The following is a 27,668-nucleotide window of genomic DNA, read 5'->3' as shown; positions in this document are numbered from 1 at the left end:
AGGCGGCGGCTCGGCGGGGCGGAGCGCGGCGCCGGGGCCCGGCCCGGCTTCCCCCGCCTGGCGGCGGGGAGGGGGGACTCGGCCGCTCGCCCCCCCCCTCCCTCCTCCCCCAGTTCACCGTTCGGGCCGGTGGGAGCGGCCGGAGCTGCCTGCGGGGAAGGACCCGGCCCGGGCCGGGGAGGGCCCGGAGGTCACCGAACCCCCCCGGGAGTCCGTCCCGTCCCGTCCCGGCTCCGGCGCTGATTTTGTCGCACTGAAAGTGTCCCGTCCCCTGTCACCCCCCTCTGCTGTCCCGCTGTGCCCGGTGACACCTGTGGGAGGTGCGGGAGGGACCGTCCGGGCCAGCTGGGCATCCCCGAGCCCCGCTCCGTGCGGAGCCGGACACCGGCAGAAGGAGCCCGGGAGGAGCCGGGTGCTGGGGCGCGGGGCCCGCGGTCTCCCTGAGCCCCCCGGGGCCGGGCTGGGTTGTGTCGTCCTGCGCCGCTGACACCCGGAGCAGAGGTGGTGACACATCATGTGCCGGGCGCAATCCCGGTGGATGAAGGATGCCCCCGGGAGCTCTCGGTAGGCACCGAAGGCCTCAAACTTTTGTAGGCGAAAGCGAAGACGCAAGAATTGTTTCGGAAAGCTCCTTCAAGGAAACTTGCTTCCAGCTGCCCAACGGCTGAACCCCCCGCTCGGGCCCGTGCTGCGGGGAGGGCGGTGGGAGCACACCTTCCCACCCCAGCTGGGAATCATGAGCTCCTGAGGCATGGAAAGTCACGAGAGGGACTGGGAGCTGCTCTGGTTCCACGGGGTAGCCTGACGGCCCGGAGATGACCTAACTCTTTAGGATCAAACTGGGCCCAGTCAAGGCCGGTTGACTGGGAAGAGCCCCCGGTAGCAGCACCGGGTCAGAAGCAACGTGAGTCCCAAACTGAGTGTGTCCCGTCACAGATTTATGTTCTTTTTCAAAGACTTTCTGGAGCCAGGCCGGGATCTTTTGGCATCCAACTGACCTGGAAGCAGCTCTTAGGTTTGGTTTTCTCTTTTTTTTTCCTTCTTTTTTTTTGGTTGGTTTTTTTTTTATTATTATTATTCATGTTTGTACAATCTTCTGGATATTTTTTTCCCGAGAAGGAGTAAAAAGGGAGTGTTGGAAACTAACAAACAGGATTAAAGCCCTGAGCGCTTAAGAAAAAAAAAAAAAACAAAAAAAACCAAAAAAAAACAGGTTAAGGAACTTAATCCAGGATGGATCTGCAGGAGCCCCAGCAGCTGGGAATGTTTGCAGAGAGCGAGCTGATGTCGGTGGGGATGGACACGTTCATCCACCGCATCGACTCCACCGAGGTCATTTACCAGCCCCGGCGCAAGCGGGCCAAGCTCATCGGCAAGTACCTCATGGGAGACCTGCTGGGAGAGGGCTCCTACGGCAAAGTCAAGGAGATGCTGGACTCTGAGACCCTCTGCAGGAGAGCTGTGAAGATCCTGAAGAAGAAGAAGCTGCGCCGCATCCCCAACGGGGAGGCCAACGTGAAAAAGTGAGTAAAAGTCTGGGAGCTGAGGGGGTGAGCTTGGTCTGTGTTTGCCTTGCTCCTGTGTTGTTTTAGCTGGCAGCGTGGCTCTGCTGTGGAAGTGCTCCCTAATCCACAGGTCTTTAGGAGTCTCTTCCCTCTGAACGGCAGCCAGTGCTCTGGGTGAGGCTGGGCACAGGGAAGGGACAGGTTCCCAAGGGCTGGGACAGTCTGGAATGCACCAGTTTGGTGGTGCATTTAATGGATAAATTATTGTTTCTTAAAGAAATTCCTCTGTAGTCTCTCACCTTTCCCAGCCAGCAGCACCTGGGCAAGGTGAGACCGTACAAACACCCCTGGTGTCCTCACAGGGTTATTCCTGTATCTGCCCAGGTGTTCCAAAGACCCTGGAGCTCTCTGTGGTGGCAATTCCTCCTCCCACCCATGTGGAAGGTGGCTGGAACAGGATCCAACATATGGGGCACCCCATGGGCACAGGAAGTTTTGGGCTTTTCTCCTTGGCTTCATTTCTGAGGTCCTTGGGAGTTAACTCAAGGCTCTCCCCAGCTCATTTCTGTGGCTGTAAAATGGGGCCAAGGGTTGTCAGCTCTCTGTGCCTCTGCCACACCTGGTTACTCAGGGCACAAAGCCCTCGTGGAAGTGAGCCCCAGGAGGGGCTGGGTCCCTGGGGCTGCTGTGGGAACTTTCCCTTCCCTGGACCTGGCAGCAGCTGTGTCCCAGCCCTGCCAGGAGCTGCTTATCAGCCCTGCAGGAGCCTCTGCAGCCCAAACAACCCAGGAGGGTTTATCTAGGCTGGGAGGGAGAGCTCTGAGAGCTCGAGGAGACTCTTGTGGTGTTGTGCTGCGGGTGAGCCCTGACCTGCAGAGTCCTGTGTCTGTCCCTCAGTTTGATTTCCCAGTTTAGCTGTGGGATATTTCACGTCCTGTCCCAGGATTGATGTCAGGGAGCTCTCTCACTTTGCCTTCCAACCTTTTCTGACAGCCTTGGCTGTGGAACAGTCACATCCCAAGGCTGGGACCTCCCTGTCTCTCCCTTCCTGGCTCAGGTTCAGGATCAAGCACACTTGGTTAATGTGTAATGAAATGTTTCTTGTTTTTCTGGTGGAGGCTGAGTGCCCCGTCCCTGGGTCCCTCCACGGGCACATCCAGAGCTGCCACTGGGGAATGTGGAGATAGTTTCCTCCTTAGGGAAGCTTTCAATGTAAATTAGGTAAAAAGAGCTTGCCCACATCAGGAGAGTTCCGTGCTCTCAGAGCCATGGGAATGCTCCTGTGTCCTGAGGTGAACTCCGTGGAAGTTTTATTCATGCCCAGAGTGGGGCTGTGAGCATCAGATGGGTCATTAAGGGAGTTATTAAAAGGGGTTTTCTGTGGATGTTTCCTGGCTCAGCCCCATCTGCTCCAAAACCCCAACACAGATTTTAGGTCTTGCCTTGTACCCAGGGGTTTACTTTAGTTCAAGTTCCTATTTCTGTTCCCTCATCCTTTTCCCTCTGCCCACCTATCCATGTGCTTTATCTGCTGCTTCAGTGGGGAATTTTAAGGCAAACTGTTGTATTTTGTGGCTCCCTGGTCCCCTGGCACTCTGAGCTTATCAGAACCCTTCAGCACTGCTGTGAGAGGGAGTGAAAGCTGTGCCTGCTCTGAGTGTGAGATATGTGACCAAACCCGGGTGTCAGTGTGGCAGGAACAAAGGGCTCTGGGGTCTCCAGGTAGTGCTGGACAGACCACTGACACAGTATTTTAATGTCAACACAGCCAGGTTGCACTGGAATCTCACTTTGGGCAGCTGTGTTGGAGCAGCTTTGAGGATTTTATGCCCAAAAACTGCTTCTGTGCACAGGAGAGCAGGAAATCAGTTTGTGGGCTGGATCACACCGGGGTTCTGCCTTCTCTCTTGGAATCTGGTCACTGAAGTGATTTCCAGTGTTTCCTACCACACAGGGAAAAGCTGCACGTGAGGCTTGGGCTGTTGGGCAGAGGTGATGGAGTTATTTTGGTGGGCTCCTGCCTCTGCCCCCTCCCAGGGCACCTCAGTGCTGCTTCAGCTCTGCTGATAGTGTGTGACCCAAGGAATTCCCTGGAAAACGGTTCCTAGACAGTGGCCCTTGGGTAATTCCACGAGCAGTAACACACAGGGAGTAATGAGAGTGCAGTAATGAGCTGTGGAGGATCATACAGGTCTGAGCTGGGCCTTGGGCACCTGGAGATGTAGGGCTGGAAATAGGATGTTAACGCCAACCTTGGGTCACTCCTTGCTGATATCCCAGGCCACAGCCTCATCTCTGCCCCAGCGCTGTCTCCTGGGGCTCTGGAGACCCAGAAATTACAACTAAAATGTGTTTGGGACTTATATCAAATCAAATTATTTTTCTTTACCCCAAAATACTCCACTTCTGCCCCAGGAAAATGAGCCCTGAAGGGCTCTCTAAGTCCTGGAGAGGATGTTGAGAACATCCTTAACATCCTTAAACTTGTAAGACACAGTTTCCTTAGATCTGTTGGGAGAATCCTCATTTCTCTTTCGAGCAGGTGGAGGTGGCTCAGTCAGGCAGACACTGCAGAATCTCATCCCTGAAAAAAAAAAGGAGTTTAGTGGGATTGCCAAAAAGAGGCAGGAAAACCTGGCAGCCTGTGGCTGCAGCAGCAGAGGTTTAATAACGTCGTGTGCTAATAGCCTGACACGTTAATTAAGTGTTTGGGGCTCTGTGGGATCCCAAGTGCCCTGTGCTGTACTTACCACCTCAGCAATTGCTCTGGTTGGAATTTGTGCTCCTTGGAATTCCTCGGAGGGTTAACCTGGGTGATGGGGCTGTGACAGTTTGTTCCTGGGGTCTGCAAGTCCCAAGCTGGAACCTCCAAACAGGGACAGCTCTGCTGGGGAAGGACCTGCTGGAAGCCCTGGAGGTGTGAGCTCAGGTGGGGATGAGCTGATCCCTCCTCCTCAGAGACGTGTTCCCCTTGGAGCTGTGTGGCTCAAGGATTTCCTCTGCTGAGCTGGATGTTTGCTTGGGTTGAGAAGTGAAATGCTGGGACCTGTGCTCCATGGAAGAGCCCAGGTTGTGATGGATATAGAACTTGGGATGCCAGACATCCCTGCAGGAGCAGGATGTGGATGGACCCTTGGGAATAGGAAAGAGAAAAAGCGACACTGAAATCTTCCTGGCACTTCCACCCCAGGGCTCACACAGTCCTGGATCAGGTGCTGCACTTCCTAAACTTTCAGGATGTTGTGGGAAAAACCTTGTGAACCAAAGGAAGGGAATGAATCTTTTGGCTGTGTTGCTGGGTTTTGTTTAGGCAGGAATGGCTGGGAACAAGGTGCAGGCAGAACTCTGCATCTCACAGTGGAGATGTCCAGGAAGGAGACTCTGCTTTCCAGGCTGCCTTTGGCATGTTCCAAAATGGTGTGGCACATGGAACAAGGGGGCAGCTTTGCTATTTACAGTTCTGAGCAGCAACACCCCTGTGATTTGTCAGAGCAGGTACCTTGCAGGGGATAAGTCTTAATCCCCCAGGATGAGCTTAATGGATCTGACAGAGCTCGAGTGAGGTCTTTTCCCCCCTTGTCTCCTTCCAAGGGGGTTGTACTTGGAAGCAGGCCTTGTCCTCTGGCAGTCTGTCTGGTCACACACTTGCAGTGGGCTGTGGTGGGATTTTGTTGGTAGTTTTGGAAGAAAAAAAATCAAATTTAGGCCTGTTCTGAGGGGGTGAGACCTGTGTTCTCCTACTCGAGGGGTTTGCAAAATGAGATGGGATGGGAGGTGACTGGGCTGGCTGTCCCTGCTCCTCGGGCATTCCAGAGCAAAAGAGGGGCTAAAAATAGAAGTAATCTTTCCTCTGGGAAAAGGGTGGCTTGGCCTCTGCCCCAGGGGTGGGGGCACTGCCCTGACATTTTGGATTGGTTCGCAAAGTTCTCCTGGAGGGGGGGAAATCCTTACAGAAATATGAGATATTTATTAGTCTGTTGAAGGTGGGAGGAATTAGTATTTGTGCTTCCGAGCTGTATTACAGGGAGTGAGTTGTTGGGTTCAGGATTTTAAATGTGTTCCCAATATTTGGGCCTTAAAGCAGTTGTGTTGGAGTGTGTTTGCTCCCCTCTGGCAGCCCTGGTTGGAGCCCTTGGTCCTCTCCCTTCATGCTGCAGGGTCTCCTCAGCTCCACACTGACACTGGCTGCTGTTCCTTGTGCTAATTTAATCCTCTTCAGCCCTTTGGTCATTCCTATAATTAGACTTGTCTGCCATGTCCACACAATACTTGGGAGTTTTGCTGTGGTATCCCGGGTCTCTGCTCAGCTCTTGGTGGCTTCTTCTAAATCCAGAGCTGAGAAAGGAGTCTCTGGCCTTAATTTTGGTAGTGAAATAATCCATACTGCTCAGGCATCCTTAAAAGATCAGTAAGGATTCTCCTTGCACTCCTGCATTGGAGAAGCCCTTTCCAAGGAGCAGCTCCTGGTTGTTGCTCAGCCTTTGTGCTGGCCCCAGCTCATTACTGGAGCTGCTAATTGTGCCCGTGAGGGGCTCTGAGCTGGCTTTGGGCAGGGGCTCTCACTTCCAAAGCTGTGCTCAGAATTCCTTGTAATGCTGCTTCCCAGAGGCTGAGCTGATGAAGTGTGACCACACTGCTTAAAGCACTCACCAAATCATTCTGGAAGGGAGCTGGGAAGGAGAATTTGGGAGCTCAGCACAGCCCAGGATGGAGCAGCAGCAGAACAAAGTGAAAAGCAAGACATGCACTGCTAGGCACCAACAGAACCACCCTGACCTGACTGTCCTGCTCTGCCTGTTTCTCCACAGCTGGCATCCAGTGGGATTTTGCAGGATGAGTTTAATGCAAAAGAGACTAAACTGTGGTTTGGGGCAGATACAAAACCCCTGGAGCCAAAGATCAGAACAGCTGAAGAAGGTGACATTCAAGGGACTGTTCCCTGAGCCAAGGGAAGATGGCTCCTCACTGTTTTACCTTATTTATTCCCCACAAACACAAGATTCACTTCAGGTCTCTGGGCCATTCAGTCAAGTTAAGTTTGGGTGAAATTTTGGAAGAAACGGAGTTGGGAATAAGATTTTTGAATGTAACTTTTTCCTTGTCTCTCCTTGCAGGGAGATCCAGCTCCTGCGGAGATTACGGCACAAAAACGTCATCCAGCTGGTGGATGTGTTGTACAACGAGGAGAAGCAGAAAATATATCCTTTTGCACAGGGCTGTTGATCAGGTTTGAACTCCCACTGTTCTCTGCTGTAGTTCTGCTTTTGGGAAGGCCCTTTTGGATGTTTCTTAAGCTTAAATTTTTGCAGCTAAATTGCTTTCACTGCTAATAACCATCCTGCCCACCTGGCAGCCTTTCCACACAAACACAAATTCACACAGACACTGATCAAGGCAATTTTATCCTCACTTTGCTGGATTTTGTGTGACTCTGCTACACTGAGAGCACTTTGTCTGGAACCAGTGTGGAAGTTCCTGGAACTGATGCCTTGGAGCATATGTTATAAATGGATTCTTTTATTTTTGACAGTGTTTTCTAACTACTGTCTTCTTATTACAGTACTCCAGAAAAGGAGTAATTTAATTGTGTGCATTAATTAGATCAAACACTCTGCCATCAGATCATTAGGATAAAGGAGTGTGACAACTTCTGCTTGTGCTGTGGCCTCAACAGAGTGAGGGGACTGCAAGTCAATTATTGATAGAGAGATCCTGTTTAATTAGGTAGAAGGGAGGAGGCAGCAAAAGGAGCCCGAGAGAGACATCGTGTGTTGGTACCAGGTGATGACAACCCAAAACCATCACTGGGAAATGGGATCTCTCCAAGGATGCTCCTTGCTGGACTTTCTGAGCAGTGCTGGTCCAGAGTTGGTTTTCAGTGCTTTTCCCTTGCAAGGACAGGTTGACTTTGTTATTTTTATCTTTATCTGCTTCTACACTCTCGCAAAGTTTGTTCCTCCCTGTGCTGATTCTGGCAATAACTGATGGAATTTGTTTTCACTGGAACTTGGAGCAGGAATTCACCCATGATTTTGTTCAAGCCCTTCCCCAGCTCCTGACTGGCACTGCCAGTGCTGCATGTCCTGGGCTGTGATAGAGCAGACCTTGAGCAGCCACACGGGGAACAAGTATGGGAACAGATCCAGCAGAAAAGGAACTCTTTCCCTGAGGCTGCCCTGGGGGCAGGGCCCTTAGTCATGCACAGGGATGTGTTGGTTCCTTGCAGGAGGCAGAGTTGGGATTTGGGGGGAGATGTCAATTTTCCCATTGGTGATTAAAAAGAAAAATCCTTATTTCCAGCACAAGCACTGTGGGATTGGAAATTGGGGCTGTGGAAGGAAGGATTCTGTTCCCACCTGAGTGTTCTGTTGCTGGTGGAAGTGCACTGCAGGCTTGAGCTGTTTGTCATAGAGTCACAGAATGGCTTGGGTTAAAAAGGACATTAAAGTTCATTCCATTCCACCTGCTGCCACGGGCAGAGACACCTTCCACTGTCCCAGGCTGCTCCAAGCCCTGTCCAGCCTGGCCTTGGACACTTCCAGGGATCCAGGGGCAGCCACAGCTTCTCAGAGAAACCAGTGCCAGGGCCTCACCATCCTCACAGGGAAGATTTTTTTCCTAGTATCCCATCTAACCCACCTCTCTGTCAGTGTGAAGCAATTTCCCCATGTCCTGTCACTGCATGATCTTCTAAAAACTCGCTCTCCATTTTTCTTGTAGGCTCCCTTCAGGTTAAGACAGCATTTAAACAGCTCAGCTGGTAAAAACCTTCAGTGATTTTCTGTGGGAAAGGGAAAGCTGTGGCAACTGGATTAAAAATATCAATGACTTCTAGAATTTAAGGGCTGTTTGCTAACCTGCTGTGTCTGGGAGTGCAGAGCTGGTGGTGAATGGAGAGCTCATCCAGGCAGAAAATGAACCCAGTTCCATGAGCAGCATCCCAGGGATCCCATTACCAGTGTGTACAGCTGAATGTGGGAGCAGGAGCCCTTGAGGAGGAGGAGTGAGAGCTTGGGACACCTGTAACAGATCTGCTCCAGCCTGGAAGTCTGTTCTCTAATCTGATTGATCAACCTGAAGTGGATCAGTGACCAGGGAGGGGTGAGGAGCAGCCTGGCTGTTAATGACACCAGCCAGGGCTGTCCTTGAGCCTCTTTGCTCCCCAGGAGCTGGTCTGGATTATCTACTATCACTGGTGTTCTCCTGACGGTGGGAGAGTTGTAGTATTCCAAATCACTCTGATAGAAGTAGTTCACAGATTTCTTCCAGACTAAGAAAGGGTAGGAATGAATTTTGGGAGCTCTCTCTTCTGTTCTGGCTTTTATTGATTTACCAAGAGTCTTCATGCCCATCATAAATTCTGGTTTTGGGTATATTTAGAGTATTTTAGGGTCTCTGTAAAGAGCAGCTCATGGGGAATGGAGCAGGAATTTAATGAGTTTTCAGTGTTTGGAGCTGCTAGATGGAACATGCTGGAAAGGGGCAGCAGAGTCTTCAGCCCACACAGGGCAGGAGTCTCCCTTCTGCCTCTTCTACCTCAGGTGCCTTCTTGGGGCAAAAGTAACTTATTTTGGGTTTAGGTTAAGAAGACAACTCTCTGGAGGAGTAACTGACCATGCTCAGGATTGCAGGGGAGCCGTGGCAGCCTCTGCTCTGTCAGGACTCCCAGTGTCACAGGGTCTGTTCTCCCAGGCCCCTCCAAGCCAGACTTTTCCTTCAAAATCCCAGGGAGAGGAGGAAACAGGCAATTACAATATCAGGCAGTCTGGTTCCCATTTTTTGGCCCCAGCATTAAAGCTGACAGAGATAAAAACTGGAATATGCTGCAAGGGAACAAATGCTGCAAAGTGCCAGCAGCTCTTGGCATTCTGTTGTAACTGTTTTTATCCACGTGCTTTCACAAAGCTTCTCAGCTCTCCAAGGATCCTTTTTCTTGCTACTGTGGAGCTGTGGGTAAGCAGCAGCTGTTCCACAGAGCACACAGCTGGATTGTTTGGGATGGGGAATGAGGAATAACCAACTTTGGGGAAGGTGTTGGGAGCTCACTTTCATCTCAGGTGCAGAACACCCAGGGCTCTGGGGGAATGGGCTGCAGCTCCTCTGCCAAGGAGTTGCCAACTTTCTGTGCCCACTTCAAGGTATTTCCCTGTTTTGTCATGCCTTTGAGATCTCCAGCTTATTTATTCTGTGGAGTTCCCATCCTGTTCCAGGTCTGGTCACGGAGCTACAAATGCTCATTTGGCAGAAGGATTTTCCTCTAGGTGCTTTCCTGTCCTGTGGGAGCTGGAGGAACATTCCCTCAGTACTTGGGAAGTGCAGCCATTCCCTCTGGGATGGGGCTGCTGCCCATCTGAGGAATGTTTAAAACTGAGAGTGTTAACCCTGGAGCTTCCTTAACTCTGCCCTCACGTATATGGTGATGGAGTACTGTGTGTGTGGGATGCAGGAAATGCTGGACAGTGTCCCAGAAAAGAGGTTTCCAGTGTTTCAGGCTCACGGGTAAGTTCTGTTCCTCTCCCCACTGTGTTCTCTCGAGTGGAGAGCACATTCTGCTCTGCTCAGACTGCCTTTGAAAGCAAACCTGGCTTTATGCAATAATTTCATATTTTACACCTGCAAAAAAAGTGAAAAGCTCTTGAAGTGGCCAGCAGGGATTGCCCTTAGATTCTGGGAGGAAAACCATCTTTTTATTGATTTTTCTGTTATTTTTGTTTTATTTCCTGAGCTGCCCAACAGCCCCCCCTGGTCCCTGTGCTCTTGCCTTGCCAAGGGGTGTGAGGGGGAGTCTCCTGCCTAAATGGAGGTCAAGCCACAGTTCAGCATCAGAAAAGACTTTAAAGGCCTTGGGATGGATTAGGGATTGGCAATATCCAGCATGATCAGTTAGCTGGGATAAGCTGAGCCCCTTTTACTCCTCAAGGAAAGAAACCTGAGAATTCTGGGAATAGATACAAAAATATTGTCAGGATCAAATCAGGGCAGAGCAGCAAATCCATAATTTTATGGTCATATTGTCATTTTAGTGTAAGAGATCTCTGAGGTTACAGACAGCCTAAGTGAAATTCAGGCACATTAATATTATTTCTGGGTATTATGAGATGAAACACTTGCCTCTACAACTGCGTGTGGGTTACAATGATGGCCCAGAGTCTCTGACCACAGCAAAAAGCTCCTTTCTACTGGCTAAAAGTGTTTGATTTTTTCCCCTCTGCCTCTCTCTGCAGGTACTTTTGTCAGCTTATAGATGGCTTAGAATACTTGCACAGCCAAGGGATTGTCCACAAGGATATAAAACCGGGGAACCTCCTGCTAACAACCAATGGGACACTAAAAATATCTGATTTAGGCGTAGCAGAGGTATGTGAGAAGCACAGCAAAGTCAGAATGGGACATTCTAGATTGAGGTCACCTCTGTGGTGTCATTGATTCATTGTGCATTTAGGTTTTTGTTCTGTTGCACTTGCAGAGTGCTCTGAGTGACTCTGAATACGTATTGCAATTGGCAAAGCACTTCTTTTGGTAACAGCGTGAAACCTCTGCTCAGGAAACACAGAGAAGGAGGATGTCAATTTTGGATGAGCCCAAAAATGGGGGGAAATGGGGATAAGCTGCATAACCTTGTCCTTCTTTTTATATGGAGACTGTCTTAGGCAGGAGAGGTGCAAGATTTGTCACTGTGGCGTGTGGCTGCTGTGGTGGCACGATCTTATCATCTGTAAATGTTCAGTAGAGGAGTTTTCCCTTTTGTTTCCCAGGTGGAACTTTTCCAAGAGTCACAGTTTGTTTTCCTTGGAAGCCTGACACTGTTTGGTCTCTCCTGCCTCAGGCATTGCATCCGTTTGCGGAGGACGACACGTGCAGGACGAGCCAAGGGTCGCCAGCATTCCAGCCCCCAGAAATTGCCAATGGCCTTGACACCTTTTCAGGCTTTAAAGTCGACATCTGGTCTGCAGGGGTGACACTGTGAGTGCCCAGAAACCCCAGGAACTTCACAACTAATGACACCCTCAGATAGCTCAGTCCTGGCCCTGCTCTGTCATCCCTGCTCTTGTGTGGTGGGGGGAGCTGAGAGGGGGGTGCTGCTCACTCCTGTGGGTGGGTTTGTGCTCCCCAAAGCGCCTGTAATTCTGCACAAGGGGATCTTTGCTCTCCATGAGTGACTCTGCAGCTGTTGCTCAGCTCCCAGAGGCACAGCCAGGGCAGTAACAGAAACCACAAGTATCTCCAGTATTTATTTTTAAGTTTTTGCTGTCCCAAGCTATGATGAAGGCAGGCTAAACTTAGAGGTTTTGCACATACTGCCAAATATTCCTCTTTTGGTTTCCCCTTTGCTGCTTTTGGCTTATGTAGTCAGGTAAGAACTGAGTACCTGTGGGCTGCTTCTCATCCTGCTTCTCCTTCTGTCTTCACAGATACAACATCACAACGGGTCTGTACCCTTTTGAAGGGGATAATATCTATAAATTATTTGAAAACATCGGGAAAGGCGACTACACAATTCCAGAGGATTGTGGTCCTCCACTCTCAGACTTATTGAGAGGTGAGTCTTCCCAGCTGGTTCCAAAAGGGTAACATTTATAGATGCAGCAGCTCCTCAGCTTGCACAGTGCCAGAGCTTCCTTCCAAGTGTCTTGTGGGGATATGGGATCCTTTTAGTCAGGGAGGTTATACTTACAGCCTCACAAGACTCTGGCAGATCTCCAGCACTGGTGATTTCCTGAGATCCACTAACGCCCTGCACAGCTTGCAGCCACTGCTGCATAGAGTTGATTTTGAATTGCTTCCTGTGCTCTGAGAAGCTTTTACATCTAAAGACAAAGCACACAAGAGGTTAAATTTAAAATGGCATAATAGCATTGATGCAGGTTTGGACAGTGAGGGCACTGAGATGCTGTGTCCAGGCTTTCCCTAATGTCACACACTGAGTACTCGGGTGTGCTGTCCCTCCTCCTCAGCCTTGCCTCTGGACTTGTCTCAAGTCCCATTTGTTTCCTTCCCCCCAAATTCAGAGCTGCAGGGTATTGGAGCATGTGCCCAGTTTCACAGCAGGGCTGGGATAGGACCACAAGAGTGGCACTTTGTGTGGAAAAGTTGTGGGGTTTTTTTATTTTTTTATTCCCATCACTTACTGTAGCAGCTTGATGTTTAGAAGAGTCTCTACCTGTGGAAGCTGAGTGGTCAGACAGGGCAGCAGTTGTGCTGTGCACAGCAGGCAGCCTGGTGAGCTTCTGGCAGGAGCTGGGATGTGATTCCAGCCTGTGGGAGAGCCTGACCAGCATTCCCAGTGCCTCCTCAGCAGCAGAACAGCCGGGTGCAGCTGTGCTCCCCAGCCCTCAGCACAGACTCATCCTCTCCTTGCTCTTCAGCTCTTTGTGAGGAATCAGCCCCCAGATGCAGGGTGTTTGTCTTGTTTCACATTGGTTTTCCTGGTCCTTGTGCTCTGTGGGGTTGTGAGGGGCTGGGGGCCACTGAGTGCCTCTCTGCTGGCAGTGTGTCAGCTCTGCAGGGCTGGGCGCAGGACCCCCGGGCTGGGCGCGGGCCCCTGGCTCCTGGCTGGGCGCAGGGACCCCCGGGCTGGGCGCAGGGACCCCCGGGCTGGGTGCAGGGCCCCGGGCTCGCTGCGGGGCTCCTGGCTGGGTGCAGGTCCCTGGCTCCTGGCTGGGTGTAGGGACCCTGGCTCAGTGCAGGGCTCTGGGCTCGGTGCATGGCCCTGGCTCCTGGCTGGGTGCAGGACCCTGGCTTGGTGCATGGCTCTGGCTCCTGGCTGGGTACAGAGACCCTGGCTCAGTGCAGGGCTTTGGCTCCTGGCTCGGTGCAGGGCCCTGGCTCCTGGCTCGGTGCAGGGCTCCTGGCTCGGTGCAGGGCCCTGGCTCCTGGCTCGGTGCAGGGCCCTGGCTCCTGGCTCGGTGCAGGGCCCTGGCTCCTGGCTCGGTGCAGGGCTCCTGGCTCGGTGCAGGGCCCTGGCTCCTGGCTGGGTGCAGGGCCCTGGCTCCTGGCTCGGTGCAGGGCCCTGGCTCCTGGCTCGGTGCCGGCCGTGCTGGCGGCAGGTGGTGCTGTCAGTCCGAGCTCTTCCGCTGCTGCTGCCGGGGCTCCCCCGGCCCCTCGGCACCAAGGAGCTGCCAGACCCCCGCAGCCCCCCTCGGAGGTTATTTTAGCTTCCCTGGCCCCGTGCCAATGATGAAATCAGTTATTTCCATGTGTTTCCAAAAGCATTAGCCAGCTTTAGCAGCTTTCCGAGGGCGTTACATAAGGCAGCGCTTCCAATGGCTGCTCCCCTCAGCCTGACACAGCGGCTGCTCGTGGCCTGATGTGCTTCACATTGTACCTGCCAGCCCCAGGGAACAGTGGCCTGAGCTCCGTGTGGCATTTGGCTTGTGGCTGCTGACTCCAAACGTGGCCTTTTAATGAGCTGGGAATTGCCCAAATGGAGCAGATGCTGCAGTCCTGTTGGTCCCGCAGCAGTTCTCCTAAAGCATCCAGCAGAACTCCTTGGAGGTTTGTGATCAGCCTCTCAGCTGCACTTAGTGCTTCCCCCAGGGAAAAGGAGCGTGGCAGTTTTCTCTTTTCCTGTGCTGAGGATATTGACAGCTTAAAATCTTGTGCTTCATTAGCACAATAACTCCCCTCCTAGTTCTCTTCCCACCCCTGCGTGAGATCTGAAGCCAGAATTACCTACTCTTCCCTCTGCCTGATTTTACATGGCAGAGCCTTGAATCTGGTGCCCTTTGTCCATCTCTTACAGTCTGAGTCTGCTTCTGCATCCTCACTGCTGTCTGTTTGTTTGTCTGCATCCCTTCTGTGCTTGTGCACCACAGAGGTGGGAGTTGAGTGGGTTTGGTGAGGAGAGGAACTTGCCTGGGAGGAGGCAGGGCAGTGAAGAGCCCTAAGGATCCCTTTTCCTGTCCTCTCTCCCACCTGAGAACAGTCTTCCACTCCTCATCTTGCTGTGTACAAGCTGCTACATTGCAAAAGCTGGCATAACCTTCTGATATTCCCCTTGCTTGCTGTGAGACACGTTTTCCAGCGGTCAGCATGCCAGGTTGAATGCCAGGGATGAATTTTGGGGTGGGAATACCACAGCTCTGCCTCTCTGGAGGCCTGAGCAGCTCCCCAGCATCTGCTGAAGCCCAGGGCTGAGCTGTGCAGCCGTGGCACCATGTAGCTATGGTGACAAACCTGGCTGCTTTATTTAGTTCCTGCTTTTCCTCCAGAACATCTGCATTTCCTGGTCGATGCCTGCTCCTCCTGCAGCAGGCTGGAGCTGAATCCATTGCCTGTGGATCAGATACTGTAGGTGGCTGTGTTTGTGTGAGCAGCACAGACACCCCCAGCTCAGCTCTGTCGCTCTGGTGGTTTTGTCTCATCTTTGTGTTGCTTTGAAAGGCTCTAAAAGCCCTCACAGGGCTGCGAGTGCCTGGTCTGGGTTTGAGTGAGGCAGAATTCAGTTCAGCAAAGTGCTCATTTCCTCTGTCTGCCAGGGCTGTGCTGACCACAGGCACCACAGCCAGGCTGTGAAGCAAACACAAACACACTTTGTAAGGTTTTTTTGTTCTTCTGTTGACTACTTTTGTAGTGTGTCTTCACTTTTTCTTCCCCTTGAGCTTGTTCTTATCTTTGTTCCCTTTTTCCAGAACAGCAGAGTTTAGAGGACTTAAGGCTTCAGTGGTATTTAGCTTGTAAAGAGACTCGCATGACAGTATATCCTCCAGATTAGTTGGGATGCTGCTCCTCATTTTGTCTCCCTAATCAGGGATGAAGCTTTATTTGTACTCTTCAGGGATGGAAAGAAGAAGGGCTGGTGCTGTTTTCTGTGTGCAGAGAGATGTGTCAGAGTAGAAGGGTTTATAAATAGTCTTAAGGTTCTTCTGGCAGCATCTGCCCATGGCTTATCAACTCCTGTGCACTTTGCTTCTGGACCAGGAAAATGCACAAGGTCAGCTTTCCTCCTCCTGGTCTAATAGACTTTTACTGGAAGAGGAAGCTCTGAGGCTGCAGCTCTGCATTAATCAGCATCTGGATTGATTTCCAGGCCCTGGAAATGGGACATGGTGGTTGGATCCTCAGCAGTTTGTTTTCTCACTTGCTTGACCTTCCCTCACTGGGACAGTGAGAGGATGCATCCTGGTGACAAGTGGGATGCTTTAATTCTGCTGTGGCAGGGGTCCCCAGGGCTGTCTGTGCCCTTCCAGAGGCCTGGCCTAGATCACAGGCTCAAGATTTGCCTGCAGAGGGAGTTTGTGACCAGAACAGCCAGCTGAGTGCAGGGAGAGGGAGAAGGTTCTGCCTCGTTTACAGATTGACCTCACACTGCTTTTACAGTGGTTGTTAAATGTTGATCCAAGTTGGAGACTGGAGTCCAGGTTGAGTCTGTTAATCTTGCTGTTGGATTTCTTCCTGCTTCTCCAGTCCCACACCTGAGACTGTCCTGTGTTCTGAGCTCCAGGAATTCTGCCCTGCAGCTGTGCCTGTCCAGGATCACTGAGTGTAGGGGCTGGGGGTTGTGAGGAGCTCAGGGCAGATCCATGATCTCCAGTTTCTGGGTTGTCACTTGATGAGATTTGCAAGGGTTTTGAAACTGTTGATGTGCTGCAGAGGACACGATACCCCTGTCTGGGCACGGCTGTGTGGTGTCTGTTCTTATCAGTTTAATACCTGATAATTCTCCATGAGGGGTCTTCATAGTGTAGGAATCATTTCCTCATGGAAAGGGTTGTCAGGCACCCAGTGAGATTTGTAACCCCATCCCTGGAGGTCTCCAAAGAGCACCTGGACACGACACTCACTCTGCTCTGGGTGGCAAGTTGGGGATCAGCCGCAGGTTGGACTCTGTGGTTCCCTAACACCCCCTGTATGCACAGAGCAAATCCCCTGGGAATACCAGGGAGCAGAGGTTAGAGCTGGGCCTCCTGAAGCATTTTCTGGCACAGCCTGTCCCATCCCTGCTCGCAGATAAACTCCAGGGAAGTCTTTACCCTAAATGGCCGCAAGCGGCGGCTGCTGCGGGCAGGCGCTCCAGGATGACTTGCCTGGTGAATAGAACATGATGTTTTGTCTTGCTGAAGCCTCTCTTCAGTGCAGGACTTGAGCCACAGAGCTGCCACGAGTGACTCAGAGCTGAATGTATGAATGTACATTTTCAGTGAGGACACTTTCCGTTTTCTTTCAAATGTTGCCCCAAATGTGGTCATTTTTCATTGAAGTAAAAATTCCTTTCGCTCGATTATTTTCCTTCTGCCTTTTTAATGGCTTCAGAACAACAGCTCCCTGTGCTGTGGCTGTTTGTGACTACTGCTCTTTTAATCATTTACCTTAAACTTCTTCTCCTGCTTGTACTGGTTTCATCTGGTAAATGCCTTAAATTTCAAAAACACCTTGAAGTGTGGTTTTTAAATAAATCAAGGGGGGGAGTGGGTGGTGTCCTGACTTCCCTCTTTCTTAGGACATGAGTAAGAGAACCTGACCAATACTTGTCCCCTAATCTTCACGTGAGAGCTCTTTGCAGCCCTATTTCTTAAAAAGAAAAAAAAAAAAGCCAACTCATTTGGGAAGCTCAGCTGTGAAAGTGTCTGATCATCTTATTAATAGGTTCTTTAATTAGGTGTGGGATGGGTTTTTTTTCCTTCTGAACTTCTTTCTTTTTCTGTAATGTGAGGAGAAATTCCATCTGAACATGAGAAAACTCCTTTGCTGCAAGGATTGAGCTCTGGAACAGGTTGCAGGGTGGGGTGAGTGGGTGTTTAGAGTTTCCATCCTCAGAGACCTTCAAAACCTAGTCCAAACAATCCAAAACTCTGAGGAACTGGGCTCTGAGGACTCCAGTGCCTCGAATTCCTGAGCCAGGAACCTGCCCTGTGACCTGGAGAGCTCTTCCTGGACTGCTTTAACTTACTCCATGTGATGTCATGTGGATCAGTAGTGATCCCATCTGCCTTAAAGCTCTTAATGCTGTCACTAGCATGGATAAACCTTCCCAAATTGCCAGGGCAAAGTGTATTTTGGGCTCGGGGGGTGAAATAACTTCAGTCTTTCCCCACTGTACTGTCCTATCCCCCCTCTTTGCCCAAGTCCTGATCTGATGTGATATGAACAGACTGACAGGGAAGATGTTCTGGAGCAGTTTTTGATATCACATGTGCTGTGGTGATTTATCTCTTCCATGACCTTTGAATTGTAGGTTCTCACCTCCAAGGCCCTTGCAGCTTCCTTCTTGTACCAGGATGTGTCTTTCCAGCCCTCACTTCCCAGGTGTCCACCCAGATGAATCCCCACCTTGTGTTCTCAGTGTGTCCTTGTCCTGGCTCTCCCCAGCACTCTGCACTGTTTGCTCCTGTCCTGACTTTCTGAATTCCTTTGTGAATTTGACAGTGAGTGCTGCTTCCCAGATTTTACTGTTGCTGGGTTCCTCCTGTTCCAAGCCATCTCCAAACCCTCACTCTTCTTGCAACCTGTTCAAGACTTCACAGTGCAGGTGCTTCAGGAGCAGGAGATCATCCAATAAAAGCAAAACTCCTTGTAGTGCTCAGCCATGAGGCTTTGTAAATGTTCAGTAGGTGAATATATTCCTGGAGCCTTCATTGGAGACTATCCTGGATGCTGCTGGATGAAACTCTCAGGGTTCCATTGGCTCATTTCTGAAGAATATGGCAAAATTTTCTCCTTCCCTTCTGTTGAGTTGTGAAGCTTCTGAAAGGCAGTGGAGCAGAGTGGGCATCCCAGGAGGCTGTTTAAGGAATCCACCTCCCTTTCTCCCAGAGAGAATAGGGATGAGCTGCTTTTCCTGTCCCTGCTCTGCTCACCACCCACCCCAGCTACCTCAGCAGATGATCCCAGAAATCCAAGTCCTGGCCAGGGCTCAGGGATGGGCAGCAGGATGAGGGTTTTTTGTTGATTTTCCCCTGCTGCACCTCAGAATAGAATTCCACTAGACCAGAGGATCTGGGACACTGAGCAAGTGGAATTATGCTGTGCCTGAGGCTTTAGCTCTTCCATGGAGGAGGTTCAGTGGAATTATCTCTGAAATGTAAAATCTTGATGTTCTTTGCTTGGAGAGTTTCTTGGAGCTGTGATTCAGGGCTGGACGAGCCTCAGTCCCTGCACTGGGAGGGAGGAATGGGGCTGTACCTGCAGGTGGGAAGCTGAGGAGGAACAGACTGGACCAGCTCAGCAATGGGATTGGGATTTTATGCTGAGTTTCCTGTGGCTGGTGGAGCAAATCCTGCCTGGAGCTACCAGGACTGGACACAGCATGGCTGTTGGGGGGGGAATAGCAGAGCTTTGTGCTTCCTGGCTTGACTCAGCTGAGAGTGCCTGTGATCACAGCTGGACTTTTTTCTTCTTTTCAGGGATGCTTGAATACGACCCAGCCAAGAGGTTCTCAATACAGCAGATAAGGCAGCACAAGTGAGTGTTCTCTTCCTGCTCCTCCTCTACCTGTGCTCCTGCTCTCACTTTGTTTCCTTTTGACAGCAGACACATGGAAGATCACTACATCTCCTTCCTCCAGCTCTGCTGGGGCTCTGGCAACCTCCACTTGGCTTTTTTCCTGCTATTAGAGCATCCGGTGAAGCACTGGAATTGCTAACCAGTAAATAAGGAATATGTTGGAAGTCTGTTTGTGGCGTGCCTGCTTCTGGATAATTAAGGGTTCTGGATAATTTTTTCCAGAGGCCAGCAAGTACTAATGGAGCAGAACAGGAGGTCCTGAAAGCTGTGTTTTTATAGTAGGACTGTTCAGTAACGTGTGTTAGTTCTGGCCAGTCTGGGGACAGAAATATCCCCTGGTATTTGCTCCATATGGAGTCAGCATGTGGAAAAGCATTCCAGGACAATAGGAAATTTTTTTTTTCTTTCTCTTTAATATCACAGTCCTCCCTCCCCCATATCCTCCCCCATTTTCCGTGCCATAGTCAGGGGGGGAAATGCCCCGTTATCACTGAAGGTTTTTTTTAAGGATCTGTTTGAACATGCAGGCTCTGAGCAGAGATTTCCTGCGCAGATAAAAGTACAAGAACAAAAAGCATCATGAGGCTGCTTCACTGCGGAGGCTGCATTAGCTTATCTCCTCTTGGAATGGGAAGTGCTTCTGAGGACAGGCAGAGCTGCCTCTGGACTGCAGCTGCTTGGCCCATGAGCCTGCCCTGATCCCTTTGGGAGCTGTAAAAGCCAGGATGTGATCCAGGCTGGTGCTGAGCCCACTCCATGCTGCAGGAACAGCGCTGCTTTCCTCTTGTGTCTTTGGAAAAGCCATGTGCTGTCAGGTGATGGTCCCTGGGAGGTGCCCAAGGAGCCACAGCCAGAGCCTGAGAGGCCTGAAGTGCACTGGGATTCTGCAGGGAGAGAATGGAACCAGCTCCAACAGGGATTGAAGGGACCAGGGTGCAAGCAGAGCTTGGGGGGCAGGGTTTATGGAGCTTCCCAGGTGATTAATTAATTGTAAGGATGACTCTTTTGTAGTAGCCAAGCCCCATGCCTGGGTTGTTTCAGGGGCTCTGGGCATCTTCCATTCGAGGCTGCCTTTCCCTGCATGTGCCTCCCAGCACCAGTGGCCATGGCCAGAGGGGATCAGCTTGCCATGCTTTGTCAGGAAGCACTGCCAAGAAGCAGGAATTAAGTCTGTGGAGTCATCACTAGGTGTTGAGAAAAGCACTAAAAGCACTTCCCTTCCTGTGGCTGCAGTGGCCACCCCTGAGCTCAGGAGCTGCCCTGGGCCCTCATGGGTCACTGCCAGGTGGTTGAGCTGGTTCCCCAGTTCCAGATGCTCCATTTTGCCCTCCTCCACATGGCAGTGATTTTTTGTGTCAGCGTTGCCCAGCTGGAAGCACAGAGGGGTCTCCAGAGATGCTGCCTGTAGTTAGAAAGCTGAAGAAACTGGAGCACGCCTCTGGCACAGGGCAGCCACCAAGCTCCTTGGCTGCTGTGCCGAGGCTTTTCATCCCACAGCACCAAGAGGGGCTGAGGAAAGGCTCCACCTGCAAACCCAGGAGCATTTCCAAGGCTTAGGCTCTTAGTAGTTTTGTGTGAGCTTAGCCAGTGCTTCTTAACAGGCTTTTCTCCCCTGTTGGTAATTGCCTCCTTCCTCCTGCTGTGGCATCTAGTAATTACATCAAGCACAGCAGAGCTTGTGGCCTGGGCCTTGGATGTGTCTGTCTAGCTTCTTTTTGTGCTAAAGAATCCAGAGCTTGGTTCTCCTGCCTTTTCTTTAAATAGAAGCTTAGCCTTGATGCTTAACCTGACCCTGTTTTTTTGGGTTTTTTTTTTTTTTTTTTTTGTAAATGGAACACAGCAGTCAGGACAGCAGGCAGAGGGGTTTGGGAAAGCACTTTAGTAAGAAGACATTTGATTTCTAGAACCCTTAGGTTTTATGTATTGGGATGAGTAAATCATTAATGATTGTGGGTTTCTCTCCACTCCTCCCCACAAAAACATGTGCTAAGGACAGGAACTAAACCAGAAAAACATCAAGGAGCTTCCCCAGGCTGCCCTGCTGGGATGGATCCCATCTCAAACCAGAATCACCCCGTGCCTTTCTATGCTGCTGGAAGTCTCCTTTTATGTCTTTGAGCTGCTGTTCCTGGGGACTCACTCATATGGACAGTCAGGATCATCAAAGTGCTCTGAAATCAGCAGGAGCAGCCCCTGGGCCCCAGGCAGTGATTTTTGCACTCAGGCTGCTGGACCAGGATTGTTCCCCTGCCCTGTGGGAAGGGTGATCCCAAGGGAAGCATCACAGAGCAAGTGTCCTGCAGCCACAGAGTTGGGGCTCAGGATCCATCCTTCCCCACTTCCCCTTCCATAAAGTGTAAAGGCCCTTGGAGTGGGATCAGGGGTAAAATCAGTGGCTCAGGGCACTGAGAAAGCACCAAGGGAGCACAGAGCGCTGCTCCATAGGGAGCAGAGCTGCAGGAGGCAGGGAAGGCATCCAGGCAGCCCAGCAATGGTAATCCAGCCATTCCTCCCATCATTCCTGTCAGCTATTCCAAATGCTTTTGCCCTGCAGCAGCAGAGGAATGCTGGAGGAAGAGTCTGCTGAGTTTCATCCCTGCCAGCTGCTTTCCTCCCTCCTCACTCCTGCAGCTGAACTGCATCAAACTCCTGTCTCTGCACTTTTAGTGGAGCAGGACAAAGCAAAATGCTGCTCTCTTCAACCCAGTCTGTGCAGAGCAGACCTGGAGCTGGAAATGGAAATGAGTTAAACTTCTCCCAGCCTGTCATCTCAGAATTTAGGAACTGCCAGAAACCGACCCCTGAAGTAGCAGTGGAAGAGCCTGAAAACCTGCTTTCCCTGGAAGGATCTCAGTGGGATGATGTTCAGTGGAAAACCAGTGCTCATAGCTCAACTCTCTGAATATTTGGTGCTGCTGGGATGGGGATTGTAGGGGAGGAAAAGCTGCCAAGACCCGGGAGTTCCAACCTCCTCCCTATGGATTATCCACCACCTCCCCTCTGCCCTGTGCTCTTGCTGAAGGACTTCCTGCTCATGCACTGCATTTTGTTACTAATTCACTGACCTGCTGCAGCACTTAAAGTGATGAAGTGGATGCAGAATTCTACCTCTGTCCCTTGTTTCCAAGGCAACCATCTTCCCTTCCCTCTCTACAAGTGTCACACTTAATTTGTTCAGGCGCGGATCCGATTGCAGGAGTTCATAGCACGAGAGGGGAGGCTCTTCCACTTTTTGTTAGTGGAGGTGCAAATTAACCTGGGGGCTGGGGTCTCCTCCTGCCCTCCTGGAGCTGCTGTGCTGCCTTCCCCAGCTCCTGTGGGGTTTGGAGTGTGGCTCTGGGATGCTGTGCTGTTTAAATCTGGGTACCAAACGCCTTGGGAATCTGTGTGGTGCTGCTGAGGGCTCCTTAGCAGGGGCTGACTGTGCTCCTGGGCTGTGATTGAGGGAGGGAGAGGGGCTTCTCTCAGCCTCTGCTGCTGCCTGTGCACAGGGCTTTCCCTTCTCTGTACTGCCAGGCAGTGATCTTCCCTCAGCAGGAGACAAAGAAGCATTCCTCTTCCTTCCTGAGGCACCTGGCTCAATTTTCTTGCCCTCTGGCAGGACATGGAAAGGGATGTTTCCTTCTTTTACCCACATTCTGCAAATCATTTTTGTAACATGTTGTGTTAAAGGACTGAATCTCCAGAACTTGCAGGAGTCTGAGCCATCCCTGCTGCCTTTGGTCCTACCACCAGCTGGGAGAAGCTGCTGTTTTCATACTTTTGTTTGTTCTGAACCTGGCTGAAGAGCTTGGACATCTCTTGATCCAGCACGAGCTGGAGCAGTGATTGCAGGAGCACTGCTGTGTGTGTGTGTTGCCTTTCTCTGGGACACTGTGTGCCTTCCACAATTGCCTGTGAGGGAGCTGAGCTAAACTGGAACCCTGATCATTGCTGCTTGTGGTGACAGTGACCTTCCAGGGAGCTCGAGGCCCTTACATGGCATCACAGGAGGTGGAGAATTGCTCATCCTGACCCTGGCTGGCAGGGCAGGGATCTGCAGCTTGGCATCTGCTCTCAGAGAAAACCATCCCTGTGCAAACCAAGCCAACTGCAATGTTTGTGACCCAAATGGGAAGTGAATAGCTGGGAGTGTTGGAAAGCTGCAGCTGTGCTTACAAGATTCTTATTTTAACCTTGCTTATACCAGGACTTGAAAAGAGCACAGGGAGGACTTGTGATGGGAGATCTGAGCTTGGGAGCTGCAAACCAAATGGGCTCATTAAGCACTGGGCAACCCAGATTCCTCTTTTCCTTCAGTCCTTGACCCTTGCTGTGTTATCTGCCTGTGGCTGACAGCAGCTGTCTGGCCACTTCTGCCTGGCAGGATCACAATCAGCACTTGTGCCGCTGCTGGCCGGGGGTTCTGAGCTTTGCAGGCTCCTCAATGAGCTTGTGGAATAGGGAGAATAATCCCTTACTACTGCTGCCTTCACTCTGAAGCATTCCTAAGCCACTCCCAGCCCTTTGAAACATAGACCAGAGAGGAATCTGCCTCTTGCAGAGGGATGTTCTGCACAAGGGGCGCTTCTGAAATCCAAAATCTTTTCTTCGCCCTCAAGGTTAAAGCAGCTGCCACAAGCACCAGGTAACTGTGTGTGTGCCAGTGCAGTTGGCTCAGAAAACATCCCTGAAACTGGGAACAGCTGGGGGAACAGGGCACTCATCAGCAGGGCTCTGACCCAGCCCATGTTTTGGGTGGTGGTGAGGGCAGGGTTGAGGAGACTTTATCTCATGGCCATCACTGACCAGGAGGTGCTGCTTTCTGGCTCAGGCAGTGGCTTCCTGAGGCAGATGAGGGTGTTTCAAAAGCCAGTGGTGCTCAGCTGAAGAGCAAAGCTTCAGTGACAACCTCCAGCACCAGCACAGAAATCAAAATGTCTGTCCCTGCTGGAAGATCCTTGCCAGGAAATACTCCACTACTCCATACAGAATTGCTCAAGGCTCCTTCCAAGAGGTCTTTGATTTTTCTTAGAACTTCAATGGATTTCTCTTTTCACTCTCTATGCTCATTACCATATATGCATATGCAAGTGTTTGAAATCACCTCCCAGAGGATGGAAGCATAATGACTGGAGTACAGTGATTCAGGTTTCTGCTGCTAATAAAAACCTATTTTTACTCTCCTGGTAAGTAGGACAGGAGGGAAGAGTGAGGCAGAGCTGAAATACAGCAAAATAAAAACACCAGTTGCCATAGATTTCCAGGCTTTTTCCCTTTAAAATTCTCCTTCCAACAGCCATCACTCTGATCTCATTTGTCCTGGATATTCCCTTCTCCCGAGGTCTCTGGTGTGGAGTTTGGATCCCTCAGGCCCCAGTGCCTCTGGCAAATTCAGCTGCTTGCTGGTGGTTCCTCTGCCCCTGTGCTGCTGATCCTGCCAGGCTGGATCAGCCCAGGCTGGATTTGCTGTCTTGGCAGTCCCTTCCTCAACGAAGGAGGAGAAATGGATTGATCCCATTAGGAGAGCAGTGTGCCATGCATGTCACCAAGGCAGCCATCCATGGGATCTGTGAAGGGCCAGAATCGAGTTACACTGGTCCAGCAGCTGGGATGGGCCTTGCTGAACTCCTGTAGTGCCCTTCAGGGACTAGAGGTGACAACTGCCAGATGAGATCTGAAGCAGTTCCTGTCCCTCTCCACAAACAACACCTTCCTCCCTGCAGACAAGGGGCTGCAAAACTGCATTGCTGCAGAGAAAACAGTTTAAAGATGCTAATGGTGAAGCAGTTTCTGGATGAGAATTCACCCCCACCTCGAGTCCTGCCTGATTTGTCCCGGTAGCTGCATTTCCATTTGTTTATCTCCTCACTCCTCGCTTTTCCTGATAGTTTTGTTAGAATCCCACTTTTTTTTTTAGGCTGACTGTCAAAGCAGTGTAAGACTAGAACAAAATGATAATTACAGCTCTGCGCAGGAGGTGCTTTCAGCCTTCCTTCCTGAAAGGAATTTGGAACTGGGGTGATAAAAACCAGATGGCTCAGGTTGGTGAGAGTTCTTGGGCTGGCTCAGGCCCTCCTCCGTGGTTGGAGGCCAGGAGTTACAAGATGCCAACTGCAGGGTGGGAAGCACTTGTGTCCCATCAGGCTCACGTGGGCTGGAAAGTTGTGTTAGAGGGACCTGAATCTGGAGGAACTTCTGCTCCCACCCACATTTAGGGGGTCACTGGGAGTGTGGAGGCTCCAGCAGCCTTGCAGGAAACTTTGGGTGCCCACATGCAGCACTGGGAGATGTCCCAGACAGTCTGGAGTCAGAGCTGTGCTCTGGGAGCACGATGAAAACCGAAGAGGTTTGTCCCATCTGGCTCTGGGATGCTGCTGGGAGCAGCCTGCTGGATTCCTGATCTGATTAGGAACAGCTTTCGGAGGCGATATCCTTTCCTGGCCAGATGGCAGCACGGGCTTGGTGGTGATAGGAGTCCCTTGAGACAGGGGGGGATAAAAAGATAAAGTAGAAGCATTTCTGCTGTGGCCTTGGTGCAAACTGGCTTTTAGAGGAAACTGCTGCAGTAACTGCCCCTCTGCTCAGGCTGGGATCCTGCAAACTTGTGTCTGCTGGGCTGGATCAGCCTCAGGATGGGGGAAGTTCCTTCTGTCCTGCTTGCTTGGATAATAAAACTCAGGAGCTCTGGCAGCTCTGCTGAAGTGTTTTGACTTACAGGTAGTTTGGGCTGGAGTTGGTGATGGAGAGAATGGTCCTGTGTGCCTGTCCCTCTGTTCCTGTCCTGTTCCTTCAGCACACCCCAGCACTGCCACCTGGCCAGACCTTTTGTTTTCCCCTCACCTGGCACGGGTGGAGCTCCCAGCTGGGAATATTCAGGCGGGCTGGGGGACTTGGAGGACTCCTGCATGCCTTGTGCACTGACCCAGCTCTGCCCTGGGGCTCTCTGCAGCTGGTTTAGGAAGAAACACGCTCAGGCAGAGGCGCTGGTGCCCATCCCTCCCAGCCCCGAGACAAAGGACAGGTGGAGGAGCATGACGGCGGTGCCTTACCTGGAAGATCTGCATGGCTACAATGAGGAAGAGGATGATGACTTGTATGACATTGAAGATGATATCATCTACACTCAGGACTTCACAGTACCAGGTAGGGGAGAAGTGGTTTTGGGGGATTTTTTGGGGGTTTAAAGCTTTTTTTAGGAAAGGCCTCAAGGTCTGAAGCTTTCAGCAGAGGAGATTCTTGGTTGTAGAATGGTGTGAGTGAGCCATGATGCTCCAGATTCCTCAGTCCTTGATTTGATCAACCAGGATGCCCAACCCAGTGTGACCCCTGTGCCAGCTTCTTCCCTTCTCCCAGGATCAGCTGCTGCTGGACTCTGCTGCTCAGCACAGTTAATTCTTTGGACCAGTTTTGCTAGAATGAGTTATTTGTGAACAGAGCCCTGAAATTACTCTGCCTTCAGGGTATGTGGCACACCTGGGGGATCCCCTGCATGCTGGGAGACTGCTCCCAGCCTGGTCCTTGCCTTCCCCAGCTCCATGTCCATCCCTGCCATGCAGGGTGAGCCCCGTGCAGGCAGGTGTCTGAGGTTGAGGATCACACTGGGAGCACTGACACCAGGAATTTCACCCTCCTCATACAAACAGCAGTGTTTAAACCCAATTCAGAGCTGTCATGGCAGATGACAGGCAGATTACTGGAAGATCTTCCATGTTCTCTATGTAACTTGTGCTGTTTCAGAGGGATTAGAGGCCTAAAGGATGAGAGGGGCTGGTGAGGTGGAATGTGCAGGGTTTGTGGTGGGCAGGAATCCCCTCAACACTCGTGGGAGAAGCAGGATGAGGAGGGTCCCAGCACAGACCCTTCTTGGTGGGTTTGTGGGGCATTGCAGAGGTGGGGGCAGCTGCAGAGGGAATAAATGTGAATTTTTCCACCAAAGTCTTCCTGCAGCATCCCTTTGAACCTGCTGCATTTCTAGCAGTGATCCCATATTAAAATATGAATGAAAAGCCCCCGTGCTCATGGGGGATCAGCTCAGCTGTGGCTCTGCTGGGCAGCCAGAGCAGGAGTGTGAGTGACTCATGGGTGGGGGTGGGTGTTGGGTTTGAGGGGGGGAAAGAGGAAACCTCATTAAATCCTGTGTTCTTCAGAGGAAGAAGGGGCTTTGAGGAAGTGCTTTCATTTTTAAAGGGTTATTTAAAGATTCATGCAGCTCTGTGGGGAGATGTAAATGTTCCAAGCCCTTGGTTCAATCGGTGTTAAACATCCCATCCAGGGAAGTGCTAGGAGAGGATGGAGGAGAGGATGGCTGTGGCCTGGAGGCAGAATCCTCTCCCTGCTCTTGTGCAGTGAAGGGATGTGATCATCCTGGTCTTGCTTGGTGCTTTTGTGCTGCCTCAGGTCTAGAGGCTGAGCTCTGCTCTTTCCTGTCCTTCATTAACCCCTCCTCTGCTGCAGCCCCATCCTGCAGCACCTGCTCCTGGGTTTTTCAGTCTGAGGCTGGAAAATACAGCCAGGACTGGAGCTTCTGAGCCAAGCCTGGTGCTCGGGGAGCTGCATTCCTGGCTGCTCACGGTGCCTGTGTGCTCAGTCTGACAAACAGCCATTCAAAGGCTCTTTGCGGTGTTATTTTGAAACCTTTTTTGGTGCCTGAATGAGCTGGATGCGGAGCCATTAAGAATGTGAGGGGTGGCAGAGATGAGCAGGGATGAGCCAGCCACGTTGCTGGTTCCTCTCTCAGCT

The 27,668-nt window shown here is 51.3% G+C and overlaps 1 protein-coding gene across 1 annotated transcript in view; it reads left to right on the top strand.

The window, feature by feature from the left end:
- Positions 1–6: 6 nt before the first annotated feature.
- STK11 (serine/threonine kinase 11) overlaps positions 7–27,668 on the top strand; it is a 32,166-nt gene continuing 4,504 nt past the window's right edge. The window contains exons 1-8 of the mRNA XM_039696009.1: positions 7–1,523; positions 6,620–6,703; positions 9,915–10,004; positions 10,730–10,862; positions 11,332–11,468; positions 11,918–12,045; positions 18,848–18,905; positions 25,879–26,072. Of these exons, the coding sequence (XP_039551943.1) occupies positions 1,234–1,523; positions 6,620–6,703; positions 9,915–10,004; positions 10,730–10,862; positions 11,332–11,468; positions 11,918–12,045; positions 18,848–18,905; positions 25,879–26,072 (1,114 nt within the window). The 5' untranslated portion in view covers positions 7–1,233. The remainder of the gene's footprint in view (positions 1,524–6,619; positions 6,704–9,914; positions 10,005–10,729; positions 10,863–11,331; positions 11,469–11,917; positions 12,046–18,847; positions 18,906–25,878; positions 26,073–27,668) is intronic.

The sequence above is a fragment of the Passer montanus genome, unplaced genomic scaffold, assembly GCF_014805655.1.
Source record: "Passer montanus isolate IOZ18808 unplaced genomic scaffold, ASM1480565v1 scaffold112, whole genome shotgun sequence".
In the NCBI taxonomy this organism is placed as follows: domain Eukaryota; kingdom Metazoa; phylum Chordata; class Aves; order Passeriformes; family Passeridae; genus Passer; species Passer montanus.
The sequence above is the reverse complement of the archived record's forward strand: the minus strand, read 5'-3'. Positions and strand labels throughout refer to the sequence as shown.